General features: G+C 34.8%; 1 protein-coding gene across 4 annotated transcripts in view; it reads left to right on the top strand.

The window, feature by feature from the left end:
- Window positions 1-25,243, top strand: part of LOC149790206 (epidermal growth factor receptor-like) — a 320,772-nt gene that overhangs the window by 246,766 nt on the left and 48,763 nt on the right. For 3 of the 4 annotated variants that reach the window (XR_016423815.1, XM_089972209.1, XM_089972213.1), the window contains exons 10-16: window positions 2,301-2,462; window positions 4,472-4,674; window positions 8,322-8,527; window positions 13,405-13,568; window positions 18,842-19,022; window positions 20,348-20,599; window positions 22,516-22,649. Coding sequence is in view for 3 of the 4 variants with exons in the window: in XM_089972209.1 (XP_089828335.1) it covers window positions 2,301-2,462; window positions 4,472-4,674; window positions 8,322-8,527; window positions 13,405-13,568; window positions 18,842-19,022; window positions 20,348-20,599; window positions 22,516-22,649 (1,302 nt within the window). In the remaining variant the exon portion in view is untranslated. The remainder of the gene's footprint in view (window positions 1-2,300; window positions 2,463-4,471; window positions 4,675-8,321; window positions 8,528-13,404; window positions 13,569-18,841; window positions 19,023-20,347; window positions 20,600-22,515; window positions 22,650-25,243) is intronic. The other variant, XM_089972210.1, reaches the window with a different exon arrangement.

Genomic DNA, 25,243 nt, shown 5'->3' with positions numbered 1-25,243 from the left:
AAAACTAAGTATTGTAATAACTTGCATTTAGGGAATGAGATATGTATGTTTGTATACGACAAACACTATTCATACAAGCCGCCCAATTCGGTCTCGATTTTTTTATAAAAAGTCAGTGCATTACCAGTGAATTGCTCAAATGAGTTGACATTAATAGTTTCTAGGATCCTCTGTTTTGTTTACTTGTCAATTAATAGTTGGTATAGTCTACATATTTTAAGTTACCAAAATAAAGAATATCATGCCAGTGGCTGGGCTGGCATCCTTGATAATTTGATTAATGACTTTCTAGTTAACCATTTAAGACTGTACGATACATACTCAGTGTGTTTATAGCCCCTGGTTTTCATTTGTATACATCATCGCATTTATGTTTGGTTTTTCTCTTTTTCTTTGGTACATACACATGTTGACTACCCTGTCATGCAGTCCACCTCGGTAATATTGTAAGAGTACATAACACATTTTCCAAACCATTGCTACGAGTCACAGCACAACACGGTGCTGCAAAATACAAAACATTTTTTTTCTTTTCTTAGGGCAATACAATCACAATGTAGAAGTGTGTAAAATATCGAGCTGATAACTTCTATAAATAATCATTGTGAAAATTGACTAAATATACACATGTAGTACTAGTTCATGCCTGTTTGAATATTCCAATTTTTGTTGTTGTTAGAACTGGGTTTTGTGGGCATTTTTGGTTGTGTGTTTTATGGGTATTGTTAGAACTGGGGGTTGTGTGGGCACTGTGGGTTTTGTGTTTTTTGGGGGGATTTGTGAGTTTTATCAGAAGTATAAGGCTTTGTGGACTGATTGTGGGTGTTCGTCAGCTAGCAGCAATCAAACTAGGTACATAATAGTTATTGTGAGTTTTATTTATTATTTTTCTTTTAAATTTTGTTTTGTTTAGTTTATTACTTAGTTATATAACCTTAGGCAATATTTTGGACAGTAAATTTTGTTTAAAGTTTATTTAAGCACAAAGCAATATTTATTTAAGGAATTTTTATTATTTATTTTTATTCTTTTCTTTCTTCCAAATTATATGCATTGTAGTCATTTCTAATTTATCTTTTTTACAAGCAAACTAGATATTGTTATATCATTTGTTATTTGAAACTCAGTTATGTGGTCAAGTGAGTGTTGTCCTCACAGACCAATACTTTTATTTTTTTATCTTTTTATTTATTTTCTTTCTTTAATTAGTTTTATGAAGCTAAAGCATACAGAGAAGTTTCTTTGCACTGCAGATATATAATTCATTTCTTAAATTACATGATTTGTTTACAGATTTGGGCACAAGTGTCGTGTACATGAGAGCAGTATGAAGTGCGTGTGACTGCAATATTGTAAAATACTGCACAATTCTGACAATTTTAAATTTAACGGAGAAACAAATGAGCATATAATAATGCCTGTTATGCAATTAAAATATGTGATTGTGTTATTAATAGAACTATGACAGACCCTCAGTCTTACCATTGTGAAAAAATAATCAAAGAGCTGAAAAATGAAATCACCAAGAGTATTATTGTCATAGCTAACTGGTGTCTCTGGTGGAGCTAGTAAATTTTGATGTGTCTGTATTCATGAATATGTACCTACTATGAATTGCTTGCAGCTGTACATAGCAGTCTCAGTGCAATCAGTAATTTGTACACAATAATAATTGAGGGTACAATAATCAGTGTGACTGAGTTTGAGACTCTGCTGGAAGAAATGGAAAATCACAGACTGCTCTGATCACAAATAAATAACAGCATTGGTTTACAAAAGTTAAATCAAAAACACACTAGCTGGCAGTGTGTATATTGATCACTACCATCAGCTTGCTTCTCTGAGTACACTCTGCAGAATTTCCTTTCTGCGATCACCAGGTTTGGTTGAGTTAAATTTTAAAAATCAGAATTTGATCTAGATAAATTTAAAAATTAAGGATTTATTTTAGATAAATACAAGTTTTTGTACAATGCAGATCATGTACATTTCCCACAAATTTGAAAATTAATTGTAAATTAATCAAGAACTTGCCTATGTATAAACTTGTAAACTAGTTAGTACTTTTGAATTTTAATTCTTAACTGAAACAGAAGCCATCCAAGGGTTTTTAAATAATTAATTGCTAATGTTATAACTTAAGTGTTGACTTGCAAGATCTAGCTAAACATTAAACCATGTTATATATATATATATATATATATATATATATATATATATATATATATATATATATATATATATATATATATATATATATATATATATATAGATCCTCATAAAGAGTCATTTAATTTCAGGGATCCATTCAGAAATATTTCTACACTAAATATCAGCGACCTACAAGTTTTTAAGAATGTAAAGGAGATAACTGGCTACCTGGCTGTTCAACAAATTCCTTCAAATCTGAGGGACCTTTCCTTCCTCTCAAGTCTGGAGATTATCCAGGGGAGAGACTTAAGGTATGTTTCATTCCATTGCCAGAAAAAATATTGCTTATCTAATTCATTATTGACCTGATAATGGAAGATTTTTGTGATCATGTTTAAGCTGAATTCTCAATATTTTTTTCTTTTCATCATAAAGAAGGTCACTAAGGCGACCAAACAACAGTTTAAGTTCAGAACACATGTTCTGGTTAGTGTCGTGAAAATGCCTTGGGATGGCAAGAAAACAATATATGATATTTTTTAAAGATGGATTAACAGGATCATACATTGCACTTTGAATGAGTTTGAGAACTAAATACAGGAAATAACTGGAAAATTGAATAGATTACACAGAATCTTTTGTACAATGTGATTGTCGTTTACCTTGGTAAACAGAATCATTTGTACTGTATGATTGTCATTTACTTTGGAAAACAGAAGCTTTTGTACAATGTGATTGTCATTTACCTAGGAACACAGCCGGGTAAAAGTTTGTATTTCATAAATAATGTTGAATGATTTTATAAACAGAATCATTTGTACTGTGTGATTGTTATTTATTTGGAACACACAGTCCTTTGTACTTTGTGATTGTCATTTATATTGGAACACAGCTGGGTAAAAGTTTGTATTTCATAAATAATGTCTAATGATTTGATATTGTATGTTAGTAATCACTTGCAGACCTACCTTAATAGTTAGCTCTATTAAGCAATCACCTGTCTTCAGCAGCCACTTTCCAGTTCAGACATAATCTCATTGTATAAATAAAACTTTCTTTAGGCATCCACCTGTTTTAAGAGGCCATTATTTCTAGCTATCAAAGACAATTTTGTATAAATAGGACAAGTCTGACTATCTGTATACATAGGACAAGTATGACAGTAGTCAGTCTGTATACATAGGACAAGTATGACTATAGGCAATCTGTATACATATGACAAGTCTGACTATGGGGCCCCGAGTGGCCGAGTGGTTTAAAGCGCTGTCCGTCACGGATCACTGCCATCTCACCACTGTCTGCGTGGGTTCGAGTCTCGGGCTCGGCAAATGTGGATATGTGAGAAAGTTTGCCGGTAGCTTCTCGTGGGTTGGTGGTTCTTTCCGGGGTTTTCCTGTGTTCTTCCTCCACCATTAATACTGGCCGCCATGTATAGCCTATCCTGTGCTGAAAAATGGCGTTAAACCCTATAACAACAACAACAACAAGTCTGACTATAGTCAATCTGCATAGATAGGACACATCTGACTGTATAGTCAAGCTGTATACATAGCACAAGTCTGGCTGAATGTTCATTCTGTGTACATAGGACAAGTGGGATTGGTCATTCAGTATACATTGGACAAGTCAGACTATAGTCGGTCTGTATACATAGGACAAGTATGACTGTATAGTCAGTCTGTTTTAATCGGTCAATCTGTATACATAGGACAAGTATGACTGTATGGTCAATCTGTATACATAGGACAAGTCTGACTGTATAGTCAATCTGTATACATAGGACAAGTCTGACTGTATAGTCAATCTGTATACATAGGACAAGTCTTACTGCATGGTCAATCCATATACATAGGTTAAGTATGTACAGTCAATCTGTATACATAGGACAAGTCTGAATGTATAGTCAATCTGTATACATAGGACAAGTATGACTGTATAGTCAGTCTGTATGCATAAGACAAGTATGACTGTATGGTCAATCTGTTTACATAGGACAAGTCTGAATGTATGGTCAATCTGTTTACATAGGACAAGTCTGACTATATAGTCAATCTGTATACATAGGACAAGTATGACTTTATGGTCAATCTGTTTACAATGGATAAGGCACACTGTATGGTAAAATCTTGGTATCATGACTACTTTGGAAACAGCTAAACAATCATCCATGGCTAGCAGGAAATCCCTATATTAAACATGTGATGATTTATGAATAAATTGAGCCAGTGAAATTTGACCTGTATATGCGGGTGGTCTTTATTTACAGGTGGTCAGTGCAGCAGATTTAACTGCATGGACTTAAACATGTTATTTTTTTCAGTAGTGGACGATTTTCAGTCAGCCTGGCAAGTATGAATATCACAGAGCTGGGTCTCAAGTCCCTACAACACATTAAGAATGGAGATGTTATCATTGCCTCGGCTCCAAACCTCTGCTATCTTGAGAACATAAACTTTACCGGCATTTTCTCAACACCAAAACAAGTGCTGTATAAAGCTAATAATAAGAATGCCAGTACTTGTAGTAAGTATAAATTGTGTCTAGCCTTCAATCCAGTGTTTGTAGTAAGTATAAATTGTGTCTAGCCCTCAAGCCAGTGTTTGTTGTAAGTTTAAATTGTGTCTAGCCTTCAGGCCAGTGTTTGTAGGTGCATTTTGTCTTATTTTGTAAGCACAAGCTGAGATATGTATGACTTTTCTGGTTGTAATGACCTTGTTGTTAATATAAATTTTTAAGGTTCTGTGTAAGGTTTGTGTTATATAGTGGGAGTATATGGGAATACATAGTCAGATATAGTTGGAGTACATAGTGGGATATAGTGAGAGTACATAGTGGAATATAGTGAGAGCACATAGTGGAATATAGCTGGAATACATCAAGGGATATAGTAAGAATACATAGTGGGATATAGTGAGAGTACATATTGAGTACAAACTGGGATATAGTGGGCTATAGTATGAGTATATAGTAGGATTTGTACTGAGAGTACATAGTGGGATATTGTGAGAATACATAGTGGGATATAGTGAGAGTACATAGTGGGATAAAGTGAGATTATACATAGAGTACAAAATAGGATATAGTGAGAGAATGGTGAGGAATATAGTGAGATCACATAGTGGGATATAGCTGGAATACTTAATGAAATATAGTGAAAGTAGACTGATATAGTGGTAATACATAGTGGGAGTATATAGTGAGAGTACATAGTAGGAATAGGTTTTGGGATATAGTGATAGTACATATTAGGAATATATAATTGGGATATAGTGATAGGACATATTAGGAATGGGTTTGGGGATATAGTGAGAGTACATATTAGGAACATATAATGGGATATAGGGATAGTACATATTAGGAATAGATAATGGGATATAGTGATAGTATATACTGGGATATAGTGGGGCTACATAGTGTGATATAGTGAGAGTATATAGTTGGAATACATAGTGAGTTATAATGAGGGTACTTAGTGGGATATTTTGGGAGTACATAGTGGGATATAGTGGGAGTACATGGTGGGGTATAGGAGGAATATATTGTACAACTTCTGCATTTATATAGAAGTGTAGCGCTGACTTCATGTACGGGTCTCTGTAGAAGTTGATCTGGACATTTACATACAGTTACGTTGTATAGTGTTGTCTAGGTATCCCAAGATTCGCTGGAAGTTGATCTGTACATACACATACAATTACTTTGTGTAGTGTTGTCTTGGTGTCCCTGAGTCTTTGTGGAAGTTGATCTGTTCATTTACATATGGTTACATTATATAGTGTTGTCTTGCATGCATACATACATACATACATACATACATACATACATACATACATACATATTCACATTCTGGTCAGTATTTATTGATTTAATTCAACATGCACTACTCTCTTTCTCTTTCACTCCTGGACATGGTTAAAGCATGTTTCTTTACAAATTTCACTTTATAGTGGACATGCAAGTTGGAATTGAAAATATGATCGGAACTGGTGTTTTTAAAAATATTTTATCTAATTTATTATTATCTCATGAAAATTAAAAAATGTGATAAAATGTGATTAATCTATGTAAATAGATGTTATTGTAGCATTTTGTCACATTGACTTTTACGTTTTACAAATATATAAAACCTGGCAGAATATATATAAAAACTGGCACAATAGATATAAAAGCTGGCACAATATATATAAATTACATGTTTGTATTACATTGACTGTTGATGAATAAAGAGCATTATGTGATAGGATTAATGTTATAGTAACACATGAATAGCATTATGTGATAGGATTAATGTTATAGTAACACATGAATAGTATTGTGTGATAGGATAAATGTTACATTAACACATGAATAGTATTGTGTGATAGGATTAATGTTATAGTAATAAATGAATATAATTATGTGATAGGATTATTGTTGCAGTAATACATGAATAGTATTGTGTGATAGGATTAATGTTATAGTAATAAATGAATATCATTATGTGATAGGATTATTGTTACAGTAATACATGAATAGTATTGTGTGATAGGATTAATGTTATAGTAATAAATGAATAGTAGTGTGTGATAGGATTAATGTTATAGTAATAGATGAATAGCATTGTGTAATAGAATTATTATTATTATAGTAATACATGAATAGCATTGTGTGATAGGATTATTGTTATAGTAATACATGACTAGCATTGTGTGATAGGATTATTGTTATAGTAATACATGACTAGCATTGTGTGATAGGATTATTGTTATAGTAATAAATGAATTGCATTATGTGATAGGATTATTGTTAATGTAATAAATGAATTGCATTATGAAATAGGATTAATGTTATAGTAATAAATGAAGAGCATGACATAATAGGATTACTGTTGTAGTAATAAAAAAGAGTGATTTATAATTGGATCACTCTTGTAGTAATAAATGAAGAGTGACTTTTGATTGGACCACTATTGTAGTAATAAATGAAGAGTGACTTTTGATTGGATCTCTCTTGTAGCAATAAATGAAGAGTGACGTTTGATTGGATCACTGTTGTAGTAATAAATAAAGAGTGATTTGTAATTGGATCACTGTTGTAGTAATAAAAAAGAGTGATTTATAATTGGATCACTGTTGTATTAATAAAAAAGAGTGATTTATAATTGGATCATTCTTGTAGTAATAAATGAAGAGTGACTTTTGATTGGATCACTGTTGTAGTAATAAATAAAGAGTGATTTATAATTGGGTCACTGTTGTAGTAATAAATGAAGAGTGACTTTTGATTGGATCACTGTTGTAGTAATAAATAAAGAGTGATTTATAATTGGATCACACTTGTAGTAATAAATGAAGAGTGATTTATAATTGGATCACTCTTGTAGTAATAAATGAAGAATGACTTTTGATTGGATCACTGTTGTAGTAATAAAAAAGAGTGATTTATAATTGGATCACAGTTGTAATAAATGAAGAGTGATTTATAATTGGATCACTGTTGTAGTAATAAAAATAGAGTGTGTTTGATTGGATCACTGTCTTATTAATAAATGAAGAGTGATTTATAATTGGATCACTGTTGTGGTAATAAATGAAGAGTGATTTTTGATTGTATCACTGTTGTATTAATAAATGAAGAGTGATTTTTGATTGGATCACTGTTGTATTAATAAATGAAGAGTGATTTATAATTGGATCACTGTTGTAGTAAAAAAAAAAAAAAAGAGTGATTTATAATTGGATCACTGTTGTAGTAATAAATGAAGAGTGACTTTTGATTTTATCACTCTTGTAGTAATAAATGAAGAGTGATTTTTGATTGGATCATTGTTGTAGTAATAAATGAGGTGATTTATAATTGGATCATTCTTGTAGTAATAAATGAAGTGATTTATAATTGGATCACTATTGTAGTAATAAAAATAGAGTGCCTTTGATTGGATCACTGTTGTAGTAATAAATAAAGAGTGATTTATAATTGGATCACTGTTGTAGTAATAAATAAAGAGTGATTTATAATTGGATCACTGTTGTAGTAATAAATGAAGAGTGATTTATAATTGGATCACTGTTGTAGTAATAAAAAAGAGTGATTTATAATTGGATCACTGTTGTAGTAATAACTGAAGAGTGATTTTTGATTGGATCACTCTAATATATTGTAATATTGATTGAAATAATTCTATCCTGCAGGGGCAGAAGGTAAGGTTTGTGATCCTGAATGTTCACAGCATGGCTGCTGGGGGCCAGGACCATTAAACTGTCTTAAATGTGCATACAAGCGAGTGTCAGAAAATGACCAGTGTGTCCGCTCATGCTCGGATATGCCTCTGCTATACGAGGATGGAGACATGTGTGAAAAATGCGATGCACAGTGTGCTGGCAGCTGTACTGGACCGGTAAGTATGGTGAAATATATTTACTCATAAATCACTCATAATAATAATAATAAATTGTGTGTGTGTGTGTGTGTGAGTGTGTGTGGTTTAAGAGCAAAAAGAATAAAATCCAAGTCTACCCGAATATTACAACATGATTACATGCAGTAAATACTAGTTTTAAACTGGCTAACCTCTTAATGCTGAGCATCAAGCAACACAGTTGTTAGTACCATTTTTATAAGTCTTTGTTATGACTTGGCCAGGGTTTGAACCTGCAAGCTCCTGTATCTGAGGCAGATGCTCAAACCACTTAGGCTACCAGAGCAGTCAGTAATAATAATAATAATAATAAATTGTATAATGAAGAGATAAGAAAATAATATAAGAATTGCTTATTTCATGCTCCATGGACTATGTATCTACATTAAAATGTACATGTATTTCATACTCCAAAAACCATGGATCTACATTAAAATATTCATTTATTTCATACTTTATCGACTATGCGTCAGCATTAAAATGCACATGTATTTTGTACTTCATGGGCCATGCATCTACATTAAAATGTACATGTATTTCATATTCCATGGACCATGGATCTACAATAAGATGTACATGTATTTCATACTCTATTGACCATGCATCAACATTAAAATGTTCATGTTTTTCGTACTCCATGAACCATGGAGCGACATTAAAATGTACATGTATTTCATATTCCATGGACCATGGATCTACATTAAGATGTGTATATATTTAATATTCCATGGACCCTGGATCTACATTATGATGCATATGTATTTCATATTCCATGGACCATGGATCTACATTACGATGTGTATATATTTCATACTCCATGGACCATGGATCGACATTAAAATGTGCATGTATTTAATATTCCATGGACACTGGATCTACATTAAGATGTGTATATATTTCATACTTCATGGAATATGGATCTACAGTAAGATGTGTATATATTTCATACTTCATGGACCATGGATCTACATTAAGATGTGTATGTATTCCATACTCCATGGACATTGGATATACATTAAGATACATATATATTGCATACTAAATGGACCATGGATCTACATTAAGATGCATATGTATTTCATAGTCCATGGACTATGGATCTGCATTAAGATGTGTATTTCATACTCCATGGACCATGAATCTACATTAATATGTGTATTTCATAGTCCATGGACCATGGATCTACACTAAGATGCATATATATATTTCATTCTCCATGGACCATGGATCTACATTAAGATGTGTATGTATTTCATACTCCATGGAATATGGATCTACAGTAAGATGTGTATTTCATACTCCATGGACCATGGATTTTGATTAAAATGTATATTTAAGCATAAATAAAAGTCATATGTGTATTATGTTCTGGTAAACAGACACATATACAACTATTCATTATATCTGTCATTGTTAAGTACAAAATTATGCAAGACATTTCTAGATCAATTCTTTCCATCTGTAGATTGTATAATAAAAGCAAATATCATAGCTTGACTGACATTTCAATTTACAAATCTTACTATTAGATATTCATCTCATCATTGAAAACACTTACTTTCTCTTTCAGTACCAAATACATTATAATTTACAAAACATGTTAGAGGCACTGTTCCTTGGAAACCTTGACAGAAAATTTAGAACATTGTTATAACCAATAACTAAATTAAATTTTCTTTTCATACATATTGTTCTTCAAGGTAGATAATACATTGTGCTGCAATAAGATTTAAATAATCTAATGTTTAGATTCAAAGAAGAATATCTAAAATATTTTAAATGTATGTTTGTTTTAGTACACAAAAATCTGTATTGTCTCATTATATCTTCATCATCCAATATAAGGACTTTCCAAAAGCATATCACTGGCAAAGCTAAAATTGATAAGGACTTTGACCAAAACTAATGGTTATAGGTTGTACATTTTTAATAAATAACAAAGGTTATAGAACACCACCCTGTCTCAATCCATCAGTTACATGGAAAGAATTCAATACTGCACTCACACACCACACACAGTACAACTGTTTGTGTCATGTCAGTTTACTAGGGAATAACATATGTACACAGGCATTTGATTGTTGAGTAACTTTTGAAACAGTGTAAAATGATTGGCTCATCAGATGACTCAGTAGCATCTGGAAACATGCAAGCACAGGGCAACAGTTTTCTAAATAATAAAATCATACAAACAAAAGGCAACAATGTTATAAATAATACAAACATGCAAACACAGTGCTTTAGTATGATAAATAAAACAAACACGCAAGTGCAAGACTCCAATGTTCAAGATAATTCAAACATGCAAATATGTGTTTTGGTGTTCAAAATAATAAAAAAATGCAAGCACAGGAAGCACAGGACTACAGCATTCTGAATAATAAAAACATGCAAATACAGGGTTACAGTGTTCTAAATAATAGTTGACAGTTTCTTTAAAATCATGTAGGTACAGGACTGTTCAGTGTTGTTACCTCAAACCAAACTGATTGTCAGAGAGTTGGACCTAACATTATTATAATACACACTGTACCTTCAAATATTTCAAAATAGTTGTCAGGACTGTGATAGACCTTAAATGTAAGGACATGGATGGACCTTGAATTGTCAGGATATTGATAGACCTTGAATTGTCAGGACATTGATAGACCTGAATTGTCAGGACATTGATAGACCTGAATTGTCAAGACAGTGATATACCTTGAATTGTCAGGACATTGATAAACCTTGAATTGTCAGGACATTGATAGACCTGAATTGTCAGGACATTGATAGACCAGAATTGTCAGGACATTGATAGACTTGAATTGTCAAGACAGTGATATACCTTGAATTGTCAGGACATTGATAGACCTGAATTGTCAGGACAGTGATAGACTTTGAATTGTCAGGACAGTGGTAAATCTTGAATTGTTTTTGCCTGCAAGAGTACCATTTTTTTCTCTTCAATAGTTGGACATTTGTAACTTTTTTGAAATCATCTGAAACAAAATTAACAACAAAAATAACATTTTTGAATTTGTGTATATATAAAGTACAATTGGCCATAGTATCAGATCATCAATTAACCAGACTAATGACAATAAGTGCTCCAATGCATACTTGAGCATTCAGGGTTGAGTTGAGTACATCTTAAACTTGAGCCAAAATATTGGATTTGAGCATTCAGGGTTGAGTTGGGTGCATCTTAAACTTGAGTCTAAATTTTGGATTTGAGTATTCAGGTTTGACTTTGTACATCTTAAACTTGAATCTAAATATTGGATTTGAGCATTTAAGGTTTGAGTTGGGTACATCTTAAACTTGCCAAAGTTGAAGAACGATTCGTGGGATCGTGGGCATGTTCTCAGACCTGGAAAATACTGCCATTGAAGGTTACAATTTTGAGTACTCAAGACTGAATTGAGTCAAGTAATCAAATAATCTGACAAGCAAAGCATACATAACTAAAATGAGCTTGGCTTGAGAGTTATCAGCAGTCTGTTGAACAGTGCTCAACAAAATACACTGTGATAAACAGCAAGAAACAATGCACTGATAAATGGCAATGAACAATAAACTGTGATAAACATTAAGAAACAATGCAATGTGTTAAACAGCAAGAAACAATACACTGATAAATGGCAAGAAACAATAAACTGTGATAAACGTTAAGAAACAATACAATGTGATAAACAGCAAGAAACAATACACTGATAAATGGCAATGAACAATAAACTGATAAACAGCAAGAAACAATACACTGTGATAAACAGCAAGAAACAATACACTGATAAATGGCAAGAAACAATACACTGATAAATGGCAATAAACTGTGATAAACAGCCAGAAACAATACACTGATAAGCAGCAAGAAACAATACACTGTGATAAACAGCAAGAAACAATACATTGTGATAAACTGCAAGAAACAATACACTGATAAATGGCAAGAAACAATAAACCTTGATAAACAGAAAGAAACAATACACTGATAAACAGCAAGAAACAATACATTGTGATAAACAGCAAGAAACAATACACTGATAAATGGCAAGAAACAATACACTGATAAATGGCATGAAATAATAAACTGTGATAAAAAGAAGAAACAATACACTGATAAATGGCAAGAAACAATAAACTGTGATAAACAGCAAGAAACAATACACTGATAAATAGCAAGAAACAATACACTGATAAATGGCAAGAAACAATAACCTGTGATAAACAAAAAGAAACAATACATTGTGATAAACAGCAAGCAACAATACGCTGATAAACAGCAAGAAACAATACATTGTGATAAACAGCAAGAAACAATACACTGTGATAAACAGCAAGAAACAATATACTGATAAATTTCAAGAAACAATATACTTTGGTAAACAGCAAGAAGCAATACACTTATAAACAGGAAGAAACAATACTGTTATAAACAGCAAGAAACAACACTGTTATCAACAGCAAGAAACAATACACTGTTATAAACAGCAAGAAACAACACACTGTTATAAACAGCAAGAAACAATACACTGTTATGAACAGCAAGAAACAATACACTGCAATGAACTATAGCAGGAAACAATACACTGTATGTGCACTGCATCAGAACAGAAATTTCCTGTATTGGGATTCCAGATTAGTGATTTGACTTTCATATATTGGGATTCTAGATTAGTTACATGACTTTCCTGTATTGGCATTCTAAATCAGTTATAATCACAGTTAAAGTTTAGAGGTTGCTACCAAGAACACAGTGTTTATGTTAAATTAAGGATCTTGGCTGGTACCACAATTTTATGTTAGTGTAGGAGATTATGTCATTTTACTGTTATCATTTTAAAAAAAAATCATGAATGAACTTTCTGTTCCAGGGACCATCCAACTGTACACGTTGTAAGCAGGTTAAGTTTCCAGGTCTTGATGGTGTTTCTGGTGTCTGTATGGAAAAGTGTCCGGTTATGCAGACATCACCAATGTATTTTTATTCAGATGAAAGAAATATCTGCCAACCATGCAATGTCACATGTGCTGAGGGGTAGGAGACTATTTTGAAACTTGTTTATCCCTTCAATTCACCTCGACTTCAGACTTAATTCATAAAGGTTCTTTGATATCACACATGGAGAAAAATCACATGCAACATTAAGCTGTCATATAGTCATTTTCACCAGGTCTAATTTCCTTCATAATGTTTTTTCTTAAGTTTAATGTTTTATTATTCTGATTTGTAGCTCTATTGGTCATGGTCGAGAAGAGCATATGGGATGGTCAGTCTTGTGGCATCCAATGTCCATCCATCAGTTACAACACATTTGTTACAGCTGCTCTTAGCCTCCATGGAGGTGTGCCATGAAATATTACATTTATTCAATGGTTTAGTTGGAACTAGATGAAAATGATGCTGTATGTACATCCATTATGACTGCCAAAGCTGTTATCTTGAAAATCTTGCTATTATTACTTCTCAATGGATGGTCACATCAGTATGGGGTTTTCACTGAAAGACTTCTTATCATGTCTGGTTTGTTCTAAATGAAAATATTATTGATCTGGCATCCATTATGATTGTAACAGTGGCCATCTTGAAAACCTTGTCACTACACCGCCTACATAAATGGTCATATAAGCAAGGGGTTTTCACTAAAAGCTTTTTATGAAGTCTAGTTGGTGCTAGATGAAATTGGTGTCAGTTGAGTGTCCAACATGTCCACCACAGCAGTCATGTTGAAAATCTTATGGTCGCTCATCCAGAAAAGATTTAATATCCAATATGGCCTCCCCACAGTGGCCATCTTGCTACTCCTATATGGACTGACATAGTGCCATTTTGAGGGTTTCACTTCAAGACTTTTTATCATGTCCACCTGGTCCTCAATGGAAATGGCTGCCACAGCAGCGATCTAGAAGATGATTTTATTGCTTTTCACCCTGAACAGAAAGTCATATTGACATGGATTGTTTCTTTTACCAATATACTTCTTATGCTGTCGGCTTGGTTCTAAATGAAAATGTTTCTGATCTAAGGTCTGATTTGGTTGCCACATTGGCCAGCTTGAAAATCTTGTTATCACTACTTTCCCAGAATGGATTTGCAATATCATGAGCATCACTGAATGACTTCTCATAATGCTTCGTCTTAAATTAAAATGGTGCTGCGCTGATGTCCAGTATTCTGCCATCTTGAAAAATTTATTTTTGCTACTTTGCTTACAGGAAATGACATTTTGACATGGGGTTTCCATTTTGACATGGGGTTTCTGTTTTGACATGAGATTTCCATTTTGACATGGGTTTCCATCAGAAGAGATTTCTAAATGGAAATGTCTGACCTTCATTGTAACCACCATGGTGACTATCTTGAAGACAGCTCTGGTGGCATAAGTGGTTTAAGTGTCCACCTTGGATGCGGGAGGTCGCTGGTTCAAACCCAGGCTGATTCATACCAAAGACTTAAAAAAATTGTACTTACAACCACCTTGCTTGTTGCTCAGCCTTAAGAGGTTAGTATTAGGACTGATTGGCTTGGTGTCAGGATAATGTGACTGGGTGGGACATGATACTACATGTCTGTGGCATGATGCCCCAGTGCTATACGTCACTATAAACTGCTTACTGGTGACATTGTAGTGGTAGGACTGAATTTTTTTATATAGCAAGATTAAAAAACCAAATCACAGACGTACACACACTATCTTGATTATATTATTTCCATTCCCAAAGAGATGGCAATATCAACATTGGGTTTTCATCAATAGACTTCTTATGGTACAGAGTTGATAAGCCCATAATTGTATTTGTATTCGCCCATAATTGTGTTGATGAGCCCATAGTTTTATTTCTGTTTGCTCATAATTGTATTGATCAGCCCACAGTTGTATTCATGAGCCCATAATTGTATTTCTGTTTGCCCATAATTGCATTGATGAGCCCGTAATTGTACTTATGAGCCTATAAATTGTATTGTATTACATAATACTGAATGTTCTGTAATACATAAGTAATTACAGCAAACATAATTCTCTCTTCGATAATGGAGAGTTCACTGCAAGTTGGTCTGGTTCCCGAGTGATAGGTTTCCAGTCCCTTGGAACCCAGTGCTCAGTCCCCTGAGTATTTAGGTTTCCTGTCCACTGGAAACCCAAAGTTGAGGTCCCTGAGTATCTAAGTTTCCTGCCTTTTGGACCTGCAGAGTTGGAGTTCCAGATCATTTGGGTTTATTGTACATGGGAACTCTAGGTTACCTTCCCATAGGAACCCCAAAGTTGAGCTCCCTGAGTATTTAGGTTTCCTGTCCACTGGAAACCCAAGGTTGAGGTTCATGGGTATTTAGTTTTCTAACATATTAGAACCAAAAAGCTCAGACTGTTGCAGTCTTTTTTGTCTTGTTAACAAGTCCTACCTGAGACATATACTCCCATCATACTGTTGTTGACATTATTGTTGACATTGTTGTTGATATTATTATTGATATTGTTGTTGATATTATTATTAATAGTGTTGGTGTGGTATCAACTTCAAGCTTTCCATGTCACTTTTTCAGACATTGTTGTATGTTATAGAAACTGATATGTATTACTCAACACAGGCAACATTAAGATTTCCATGTGACTTTTTCAGACATTGTTGTATGTTATAGAAATTGATAGGTACTACTCAACACAGGCAACATTAAGATTTCTATGTCAAATTTTCAGACTTTGTTGTATGTTATTTTCACTTTCCATGGCAGGGCTGAGCAAATTTTTTTTTTGACCACTAGTCTAGGACAAGTGGTTTCAGAAAATTCACTAGTCTCACCTTTCTCTTCACTAGTCCCACCTTACTCGTCACTAGTCCCACCTTATTTTTCACTGGTCCCAAAATGGTAATCACATGCCGAGATTTGATGAGACATATGTGCTTAATCCATAGAAGAAAAGAAAGAAAGAAAATGATATACAACATGATTATTTCTTAGAAGCATTTAATTTTTCAAAAACATTGGTTGTTATTTATTTGGCTTCTTCAGGTTTATGTATATATGTTTTAGCTGATGGATTTGAAAATATGTCCATGTATATTTCTGCCACCTGCACGAGCACTAAGCCAGCAATTGATAGCTGTGTCTGGGTTAAAGTCCTCAAGCTCTAGTCCATTTGCAGAAATGTTCGTTAGCATTTGTAAACTCTTTTGGTTTAAGGAATTCCGCTTACAACACTTTTAATTGATCGTACTGGCTTTCTTTTGTTTGACGTGTTTTGATTTGCCGATAATTTGGTCGCTTAGCCCAATATGCAGTCAAGCGGTAACAGGATGTAAATGTATACACGAAGAGGGGTAGAATCAAGTATTCAGTATGATTGGCCAAATAAAGGCAGATATAGTGATTAAAGCACGAAAATAAGGACTAGCCCGACTTTTTTAAAAAGCACTTGTCCCGGACTAGCGACTTGGAAAATTGTACTTGTCCAACTTCAAAAATGACTAGTCCAGGACGTCGGGCAATGGGATTTGCTCAGCCCTGCATGGTCTTATTATTTAAGACAGTAAATATTAATTTTTATATCTTTCTCAACATAATTTAATTTTGAACTGTCAAATCCATAATATACCGTTGGAATATGACCCTCATCATTGATGCTATGCCATTAAACAGATCAACGTTATACTGTTGGAATATGACCCTCATTATTGATGTTCTGCCATTGAACAGATCAATGTTATACTGTTGGAACATGACCCTCATTATGGATGTTATGCCCTCAAACATATCAATGTTGTACTGCTGGAATATGACACTCATTATTGATGTTATGCCCTGAACAGATCAGTGATATACTGTTGGAATATGACACTCATTATTGATGTTATGCCATTAAACAGATCAATGTTATGCTGTTTGAATATAACATCAATATGTTATGCCATGAAAGAGATTAATGATATATTGTTGGAATATGACACTCATTATTGATGTTATGCCTTGAATCTTTTGATCTAGACCAGGAATGTTCATTTGGTCATGGGGTCCATAGCAGTACCATTTAATAGCATTAATAATGTTGTAATAAGGTGTTATAACAGGGGAGTTATCTTCTTTCTGAATATGTCTGTTATTTTGATGTTATTCATTTAATTCTTTGATATAGAGCTAGATCAGGAATGCCATGTCAGTTTTAGCACATGAGTTTCTTTTATATGTTAAAAGTGGATAAAAGTGTGGAATTAAATAACAGTACCTCACTTCCTCTCATACAAGATCATCCCCACCTAGATAACAATACCGTACTTCCTCTCATACAAGATCATCCCCACCTAGATAACAATACCTCACTTCCTCTCATACAAGATCATCCCCACCTAAATAACAGTAACTCACTTCCTCTCATACAAGATCATCCCCACCTAAATAACAGTACCGTACTTCCTCTCATACAAGATCATCCCCACCTAGATAACAGTACCTCACTTTCTCTCATACAAGATCATCCCCACCTAAATAACAGTACCGTACTTCCTCTCATACAAGATCATCCCCACCTAAATAACAGTACCTCACTTCCTCTCATACAAGATCATCCCCACCTAGATAACAGTACCTCACTTTCTCTCATACAAGATCATCCCCACCTAAATAACAGTACCGTACTTCCTCTCATACAAGATCATCCCCACCTAAATAACAGTACCTCACTTTCTCTCATACAAGATTATCCCCACCTAAATAACAGTACCGTACTTCCTCTCATACAAGATCATCCCCACCTAAATAACAGTACCTCACTTTCTCTCATACAAGATCATCCCCACCTAGATAATATTATGTCACATCCTCCAATACAAGATCATTAACATAGCTGTGGGCCCAAAGTGGTCTAAAGCGCTTTCCGTTATGGATCACTGCCATCTCACTTCTGTCTGTATGGGTTTGAGTCTCGGATTTGGCTAACACAGGTATATGAGAAAGCTTGCCTGTAGCTTCTTGTGGGTTGTTGGTTCTTTTGGGGGTTTTCCGGGGTTCTTCATCCACCATTAATACTGGCCGCCATGCATAGCCTGTCATGTGCTGAAAAATGGTACAAAACCCAACAACAACATCAACAACATTAACGTAGCTAACAGTTTAACACTTCCTCCAATACATTGCCTTATAGATAACTGTAACTCACTTCCTCCCATACATCTCCACATAGATAACAGTGACTCACTTCTTTTCATTCAAGATCATTCCCACCTAGATAACAGCGATTCCTTTCCTTACATGCAAGATCATCCCTGCATAGATAGGAATAGCTGCATACAAGATTTCTACTGTTATTATTATTCCAGATGTACGGGACCATCCAGTGAAGTAAAAACTGGCGGCTGTAACACGTGTGAACTTGCCATCAACCAAACTCTTGTTGATAGGACTATCTCCTGCTTGCCGCACGAGTTGGAAGATTGTCCAAAAGGATACTACAAGACGCGACTGGGGCCATCACCACTCTCACCACTATCCCGTAAAAATGTAATTGATTCTTCTTTTTTTTTACATTAAGCAATATTGTGGCACAATCCTTTGACATGTATGATGATGATTTGTTTTAATCTGCAGAATAAAGAAAGAAATTAATGAATGAGAGTCAAAAATCTGAATTGCAAAATATTGTTTTCAACATGGGTGTTTATGCACGAGTCATCAAACTGAATGCATTAGTATACTCTAGACTCAGGTTATAGTTCTGCTTGAAGGCTATTGAATTTTGTTGTTTGAATACTCACTTTCTTGAGTCAACAGATCCCTCGTTGGCCAAACTTATACAAGAACATCCATTATGACTTCAGTTGCCCCGAGTGGCCGAGTGGTCTAAAGCGCTCACTGTTCCGGATCACTGCCATCTCACATCTGTCTGCATGGGTTCGTGTCCAGGGCTCGGCTAGCATGGCTACGTTGGAAAGCCTGACAGTAGCTTCTCATGGGTCAGTGGTTCTTCCCTGGGTTTTCCAGGGTTCTTCCTCTACCAGATATACTGGCTGCCATGTTGAGCCTATCTTGTGCTGAAAAATGGCGTTAAACCCTAGAACAACAACAACAACAACCATTATGACTTCGTATGTTTCAGGCTTGGTATGCCTTATGGAAGGGAAGTCAGCGCGAAAACTCATTTAGAATATCATTACTCCTGTACTTTCAAGCAAGGTCACTCTTTTCATCTTAAGTCTGAGGGTCGAATCAGTCTTAACAATGGACCTTGCGTGTGTTTTATTCAGTGCAGCCATGCTCTGTGAGAGTGAATACACTTCCAAAATGAAGAGCTCCCAGCACAGCCAGAGGGAGCTAGTCTTCTACTGTGAACATGATGGGAACATATTTTTTACATTGTTGTTCTGCGAGTGTTGTATTGAGCTTAAATCTCATGAAATTTGCCTGAAAAATATTTTGTTAATTGGACAATGTCGGTTATTCACCAATTAAAATCCAATGATAAAGTGAAAAGTTAGTTTAAAAAGAATTCTTTCTAATTAAATATTCTTGTTGCCGAATTATATGTTTTTTATTTTTGAACTATAATTTAAAATTAAGAACTTAAAATAGTTTTAAATTTTAATTTATATTGTTGTTCAAGGGGTAGAGGTGAATGAAAGAGTAATTTCTCAATTAATAATTGCATTGGTTTGAATAAATCAAGTTATCATAATTGCCATTGCATTGGTTTGAATAAAACAAATTATAGTAATTGTTATATTTTTTTAATCATCAGTTAAATGTATTTTCTAATAGATAGATTCACATTCTTAAAAATTAGGTCAGTGACCATTTTCTTGCACTATTGACTGTTTGTAACTTTGCAGATTTGTCAACCATGCCATACCTTGTGCGTGGACTGTAATGGACCCGATATTGGTACTTGCACAGAGTGTCGTTACTTCAAGCATTTTTCACTGTGTGTCAGTGGATGCCCAAATTACACATTTCCTGATATCTTAGCCAAGTCCTGTCATCAGTGTGATAATGAGTGTGTAGAAGGATGTACTGGGCCATCACGTAAGGACTGCAGAGAGTGTAAAAATTACAAGATCATCCACAACAACGAAACTGTAACAGTAAGATCAGTTTGATTGTTGTATATTTCCATAATATCTGAAGAATATAAAAGAGTTTGAAAATATTTAAAATAAAAAATATATTCTTTCTTAATACTTATATTTTGAATGATTTGAAATTACTATAAGTTTGACCCTTTCACTAAGGCAGTATTTTAAGGGTAATAATAAATACACCAAAAATACAATGATGGTTCTGTCATTATAACACATTTCAGGTTTAAATGATTCTTCAATTTAACATTGTTCAGGTTGTTTCAGTAGTCCTTCATTTTAACATTGTTCAGGTTGTTTCAGTAATCCATCATTTTAACACTGTTCAGGTTGTTTCAGTAGTCCTTCATGTTGACACTGTTCAGGTTGTTTCAGTAGTCCTTCATTGTAACACTGTTCAGATTGTTTCAGTAGTCCTTCATTTTAGCACTGTTCAGTTTGTTTCAGTAGTCCTTCATTTTAACGCTGTTCAGGTTGTTTCAGTAGTCCTTCATTTTAACACTGTTCAGGTTGTTTCAGTAGTCCTTCATTTTAACACTGTTCAGGTTGTTTCAGTAGTCCTTCATTGTAACACTGTTCAGGTTGTTTCAGTAGTCCTTCATTGTAACACTGTTCAGGTTGTTTCAGTAGTCCTTCAATTTAACACTGTTCAGTTTGTTTCAGTAGTCCTTCACTGTAACACTGTTCAGGTTGTTTCAGTAGTCCTTCATTTTAACACTGTTCAGGTTGTTTCAGTAGTCCTTCATTGTAACACTGTTCAGGTTGTTTCAGTAGTCCTTCATTGTAACACTGTTCAGGTTGTTTCAGTAGTCCTTCAATTTAACACTGTTCAGGTTGTTTCAGTAGTCCTTCATTGTAACACTGTTCAGGTTGTTTCAGTAGTCCTTCATTTTAACACTGTTCAGGTTGTTTCAGTAGTCCTTTATTGTAACCCTGTTCAGGTTGTTTCAGTAGTCCCTCAATTTAACACTGTTTAGGTTGTTTCAGTAGTCCATCATTTTAACACTGTCCAGGTTATTTCATTGGTCCTTCGTTTTAACACTGTTCAGGTTATTTCAGTGGTCCTTCATTTTAACACAGTACGGGGGAAGGGGGGCTGTAAATATGTGTCAGGTTATAATTGAGGTTGCCTTATATTGAAGTATATTTGGTACATTTCAAAAATAGGTATACATCAAAATGCCTGTGTTATATTGGGAATTATCTTATGCTGAGCTAGGTTAGTCATAATGCCTGGGTTATATTGTGGGTTATGTTATGCTGAGCTAGGTTGGTCATAATTCCTGGGTTATATTGGGAATTATGTTATAATAAGCTATGTTGGTCATAATTCCTATATTATATTGGAATTATGCAGAGCTAGGTTCATCTTAATTTGTAGTATTGGGAATTGTATTATACTGAGTTGGGTCAGTCATAGTGTCTGTGTTATATTGGGAATTATGTCATGCTGAGTTGGGTCAGTCATAGTATCTTTGTTATATTGGGAATTATGTCATGCTGAGTTGGGTCAGTATGCAGATTGCTATAAAAGAGGGTCAGTATCAGTTGCCACATGGAATTAGGGACTGAATGAACATTATTTACTCCTAAATCAGTCCAGTAAATTTTAAATTGTTAGTGAGCAAGAGGTGTAAATTATATTTTGACTCTGCAACTAACAAAAACACTGCATAGAATTAAGAATAATCACAACAGTAAGTGGTTCTCTGCGATAGCTCGTGCAGTCACTCTGGATAACTTGTTATATAAAGGTATCATACTAATTTGCCACATGAACATCTGTAATTAAAGATGTCTGATGTGGGTCACTAACAAATTGGCATGGAAGCAGTTTGCTAAACCATGATCATCTATGACAGTTTTGCCTTATCATTAGTAGAGTTAAATTTTGATTCTCGAAAATTTCCTGTGCATTTCAGTTTGAGTGTGTTGAGAAATGCCCACCAAACCTACCCTACCTGGTGGAAAATGATGATCCTGATAAAAGAAGTCTAATCGTGTGTGCTGATGAGACGCATCCTCAGGTTCTTGCTCGGATGAGTGCAGACCAAGAGTGAGTGACATGAAGTATACGATACTGTGTTGGAACTTGAATTTCCAAAGTAGTTGATAAATTTTGCCCATAAAATTCTTGAATGTACAGTTATGTAGTTTACCCCCACTATAAGCAAATTCAAAGCATGTTACACTTGCAGACATAAGCAAATTCAAACCATGTTACACTAGCAGACACAATCAGATTTAAACCATGTTTCACTAGCAGACATTAGCAAATTCAGACCATGTTACATTAGCAGACATAAACAAATTCAAAGCATGTTACACTAGCAGGCAGAAGCAAATTTAAAGCATGTTACACTGGCAGACATAAGCAAATTCAAAGCATGTTACACTACCAGACATAAGCAAATTCAAACCATGTTACACTACCAGACACAAGCAAATTCAAAGCATGTTACACTAGCAAATGTAAACAATTTCAAACCATGTTACACCAGCAGATGTAAGCAAATCCAAAGCAAGCACTTCACACAAAGCATGTTACTGAATACAACACTGCTGGGTCAGAAATTTTCAGTTGCCAATTGTTTTGATTGAAATGAATTCCTGTCTCTCTATTTTGATGTTTTCATTGAAATTGATCACCATCTGTCAATTTTGATCACCATCTGTCAACTTTGATAACAGCTGGTGATTTTGGAGTTTACAAGTGCCAATTAAATCATTTACCAGTTTGTATAGACCCATCATTGACCTTTGTGATAATTAGCGGCCCTTGTGATCATCATTGACCCTTGCATTCATCATCAGCCCTTGTGATCATCATTGGCCCATGTGATCATCATTGACCCTTGCATTCATCATTAGCCCTTGTGATCATCATCAGCCCTTGTGATCATCATTGACCCTTGCATTCATCATCAGCCCTTGTGATCATCATTGGCCCTTGTGATCATCAATGACCCTTGCATTCATCATCAGCTCTTGTGATCATCATTGGCCCTTGTGATCATCATTGACCCTTGCATTCATCATCAGCCCTTGTGATCATCATTGACCCTTGCATTCATCATCAGCCCTTGTGATCATCATTGGCCCTTGTGATCATCATTGACCCTTGCATTCATCATCAGCCCTTGTGATCATCATTGGCCCTTGTGATCATCATTGACCCTTGCATTCATCATCAGCCCTTGTGATCATCATTGACCCTTGCATTCATCATCAGCCCTTGTGATCATCATTGGCCCTTGTGATCATCATTGACCCTTGCATTCATCATCAGCCCTTGTGATCATCATTGGCCCTTGTGATCATCATTGACCCTTGCATTCATCATCAGCTCTTGTGATCATCATTGGCCCTTGTGATCATCATTGACCCTTGCATTCATCATCATCCCTTGTGATCATCATTGACCCTTGCATTCATCATCAGCCCTTGTGATCATCATTGGCCCCTGTGATCATCATTGACCCTTGCATTCATCATCAGCCCTTGTGATCATCATTGACCCTTGCATTCATCATCAGCCCTTGTGATCATCATTGGCCCTTTTGATCATCATTGACCCTTGCATTCATCATCAGCCCTTGTGATCATCATTGGCCCTTGTGATCATCATTGACCCTTGCATTCATCATCAGCCCTTATGATCATCATTGGCCCTTGTGATCATCATTAACCCTTGCATTCATCATTGACTTGTGATCATCATTGGCCATTGTGATCATCATCAGCCAATGTATAGACCCATCATCGACCTGTGACAATCAGCGGCCGTTGCGATCATCATTGATCCTTGCATTCATCATCAACCCTTGTGATTATCATTGTCTTGTGATCATCATTGACCCTTGCATTCATCATCAGCCTTTTTGATCATCATTAGCCATTGTGATCATCATCAGCCCATGTGACCATCATTGGCCCTTGTGGTCATCGCTGGCCCTTGTATGATGTGTTCCCAGTTGTTGGAAATGAGTTAAAATTTAAAGAATTGATTAATTGTTTCATCACAGTGGATCAACCATTGGTTTTAATAGATTGAGTTGCTTTCAGAGAACTTTATTTCCTGAGATGACCTGTCATCGGTTTTAATAGATTGAGTTGCTTTCAGAGAACTTTATTTCCTGAGATGACCTGTCTTCAAAGGCAATGAAACATTGTTGTACACCAGATTTATGTTCAAAACAACCTCTTTGAAGAGATGGCCTGTCTTTGTAGGCAACAAAAACAGTGTCATACACTATGTCACAAAATAGGCACAAAAATCACAACCAACACAGACCTGCCAACCCGATTTTTTCCATAAGTCTTACAAAAATTAATCTTAAAATACAGACTTACGGCATAAAAGCAAAAACTATGGAAGAATGATCATTGGTGAATAATCTGGAAAATTGGTTCATCCATGTTTGATTTGGATCTGGGTTTCATATTAGAATTAGTGAAATTAGTCAGGGAACCAGACTAACTTTACAGCAGCACCTCAGGCACTTGAAACACCTATTTGTTCATGCCAGGTGTCTGCATGATCGGACTGCTAATTATAGAATTTTTAAAAAATGGCATACAGTAAGCAATGTGGACATAGAACACAATTAATTTTACTATACGTTCTCTTCTTTTGTTTCTCAGTACTGA

Source organism: Sinohyriopsis cumingii, chromosome 10, assembly GCF_028554795.1.
Source record: "Sinohyriopsis cumingii isolate HCF-2022 chromosome 10, ASM2855479v2, whole genome shotgun sequence".
Classification (NCBI taxonomy): domain Eukaryota; kingdom Metazoa; phylum Mollusca; class Bivalvia; order Unionida; family Unionidae; genus Sinohyriopsis; species Sinohyriopsis cumingii.
This window is presented reverse-complemented; position numbering and strand designations above follow the sequence as displayed.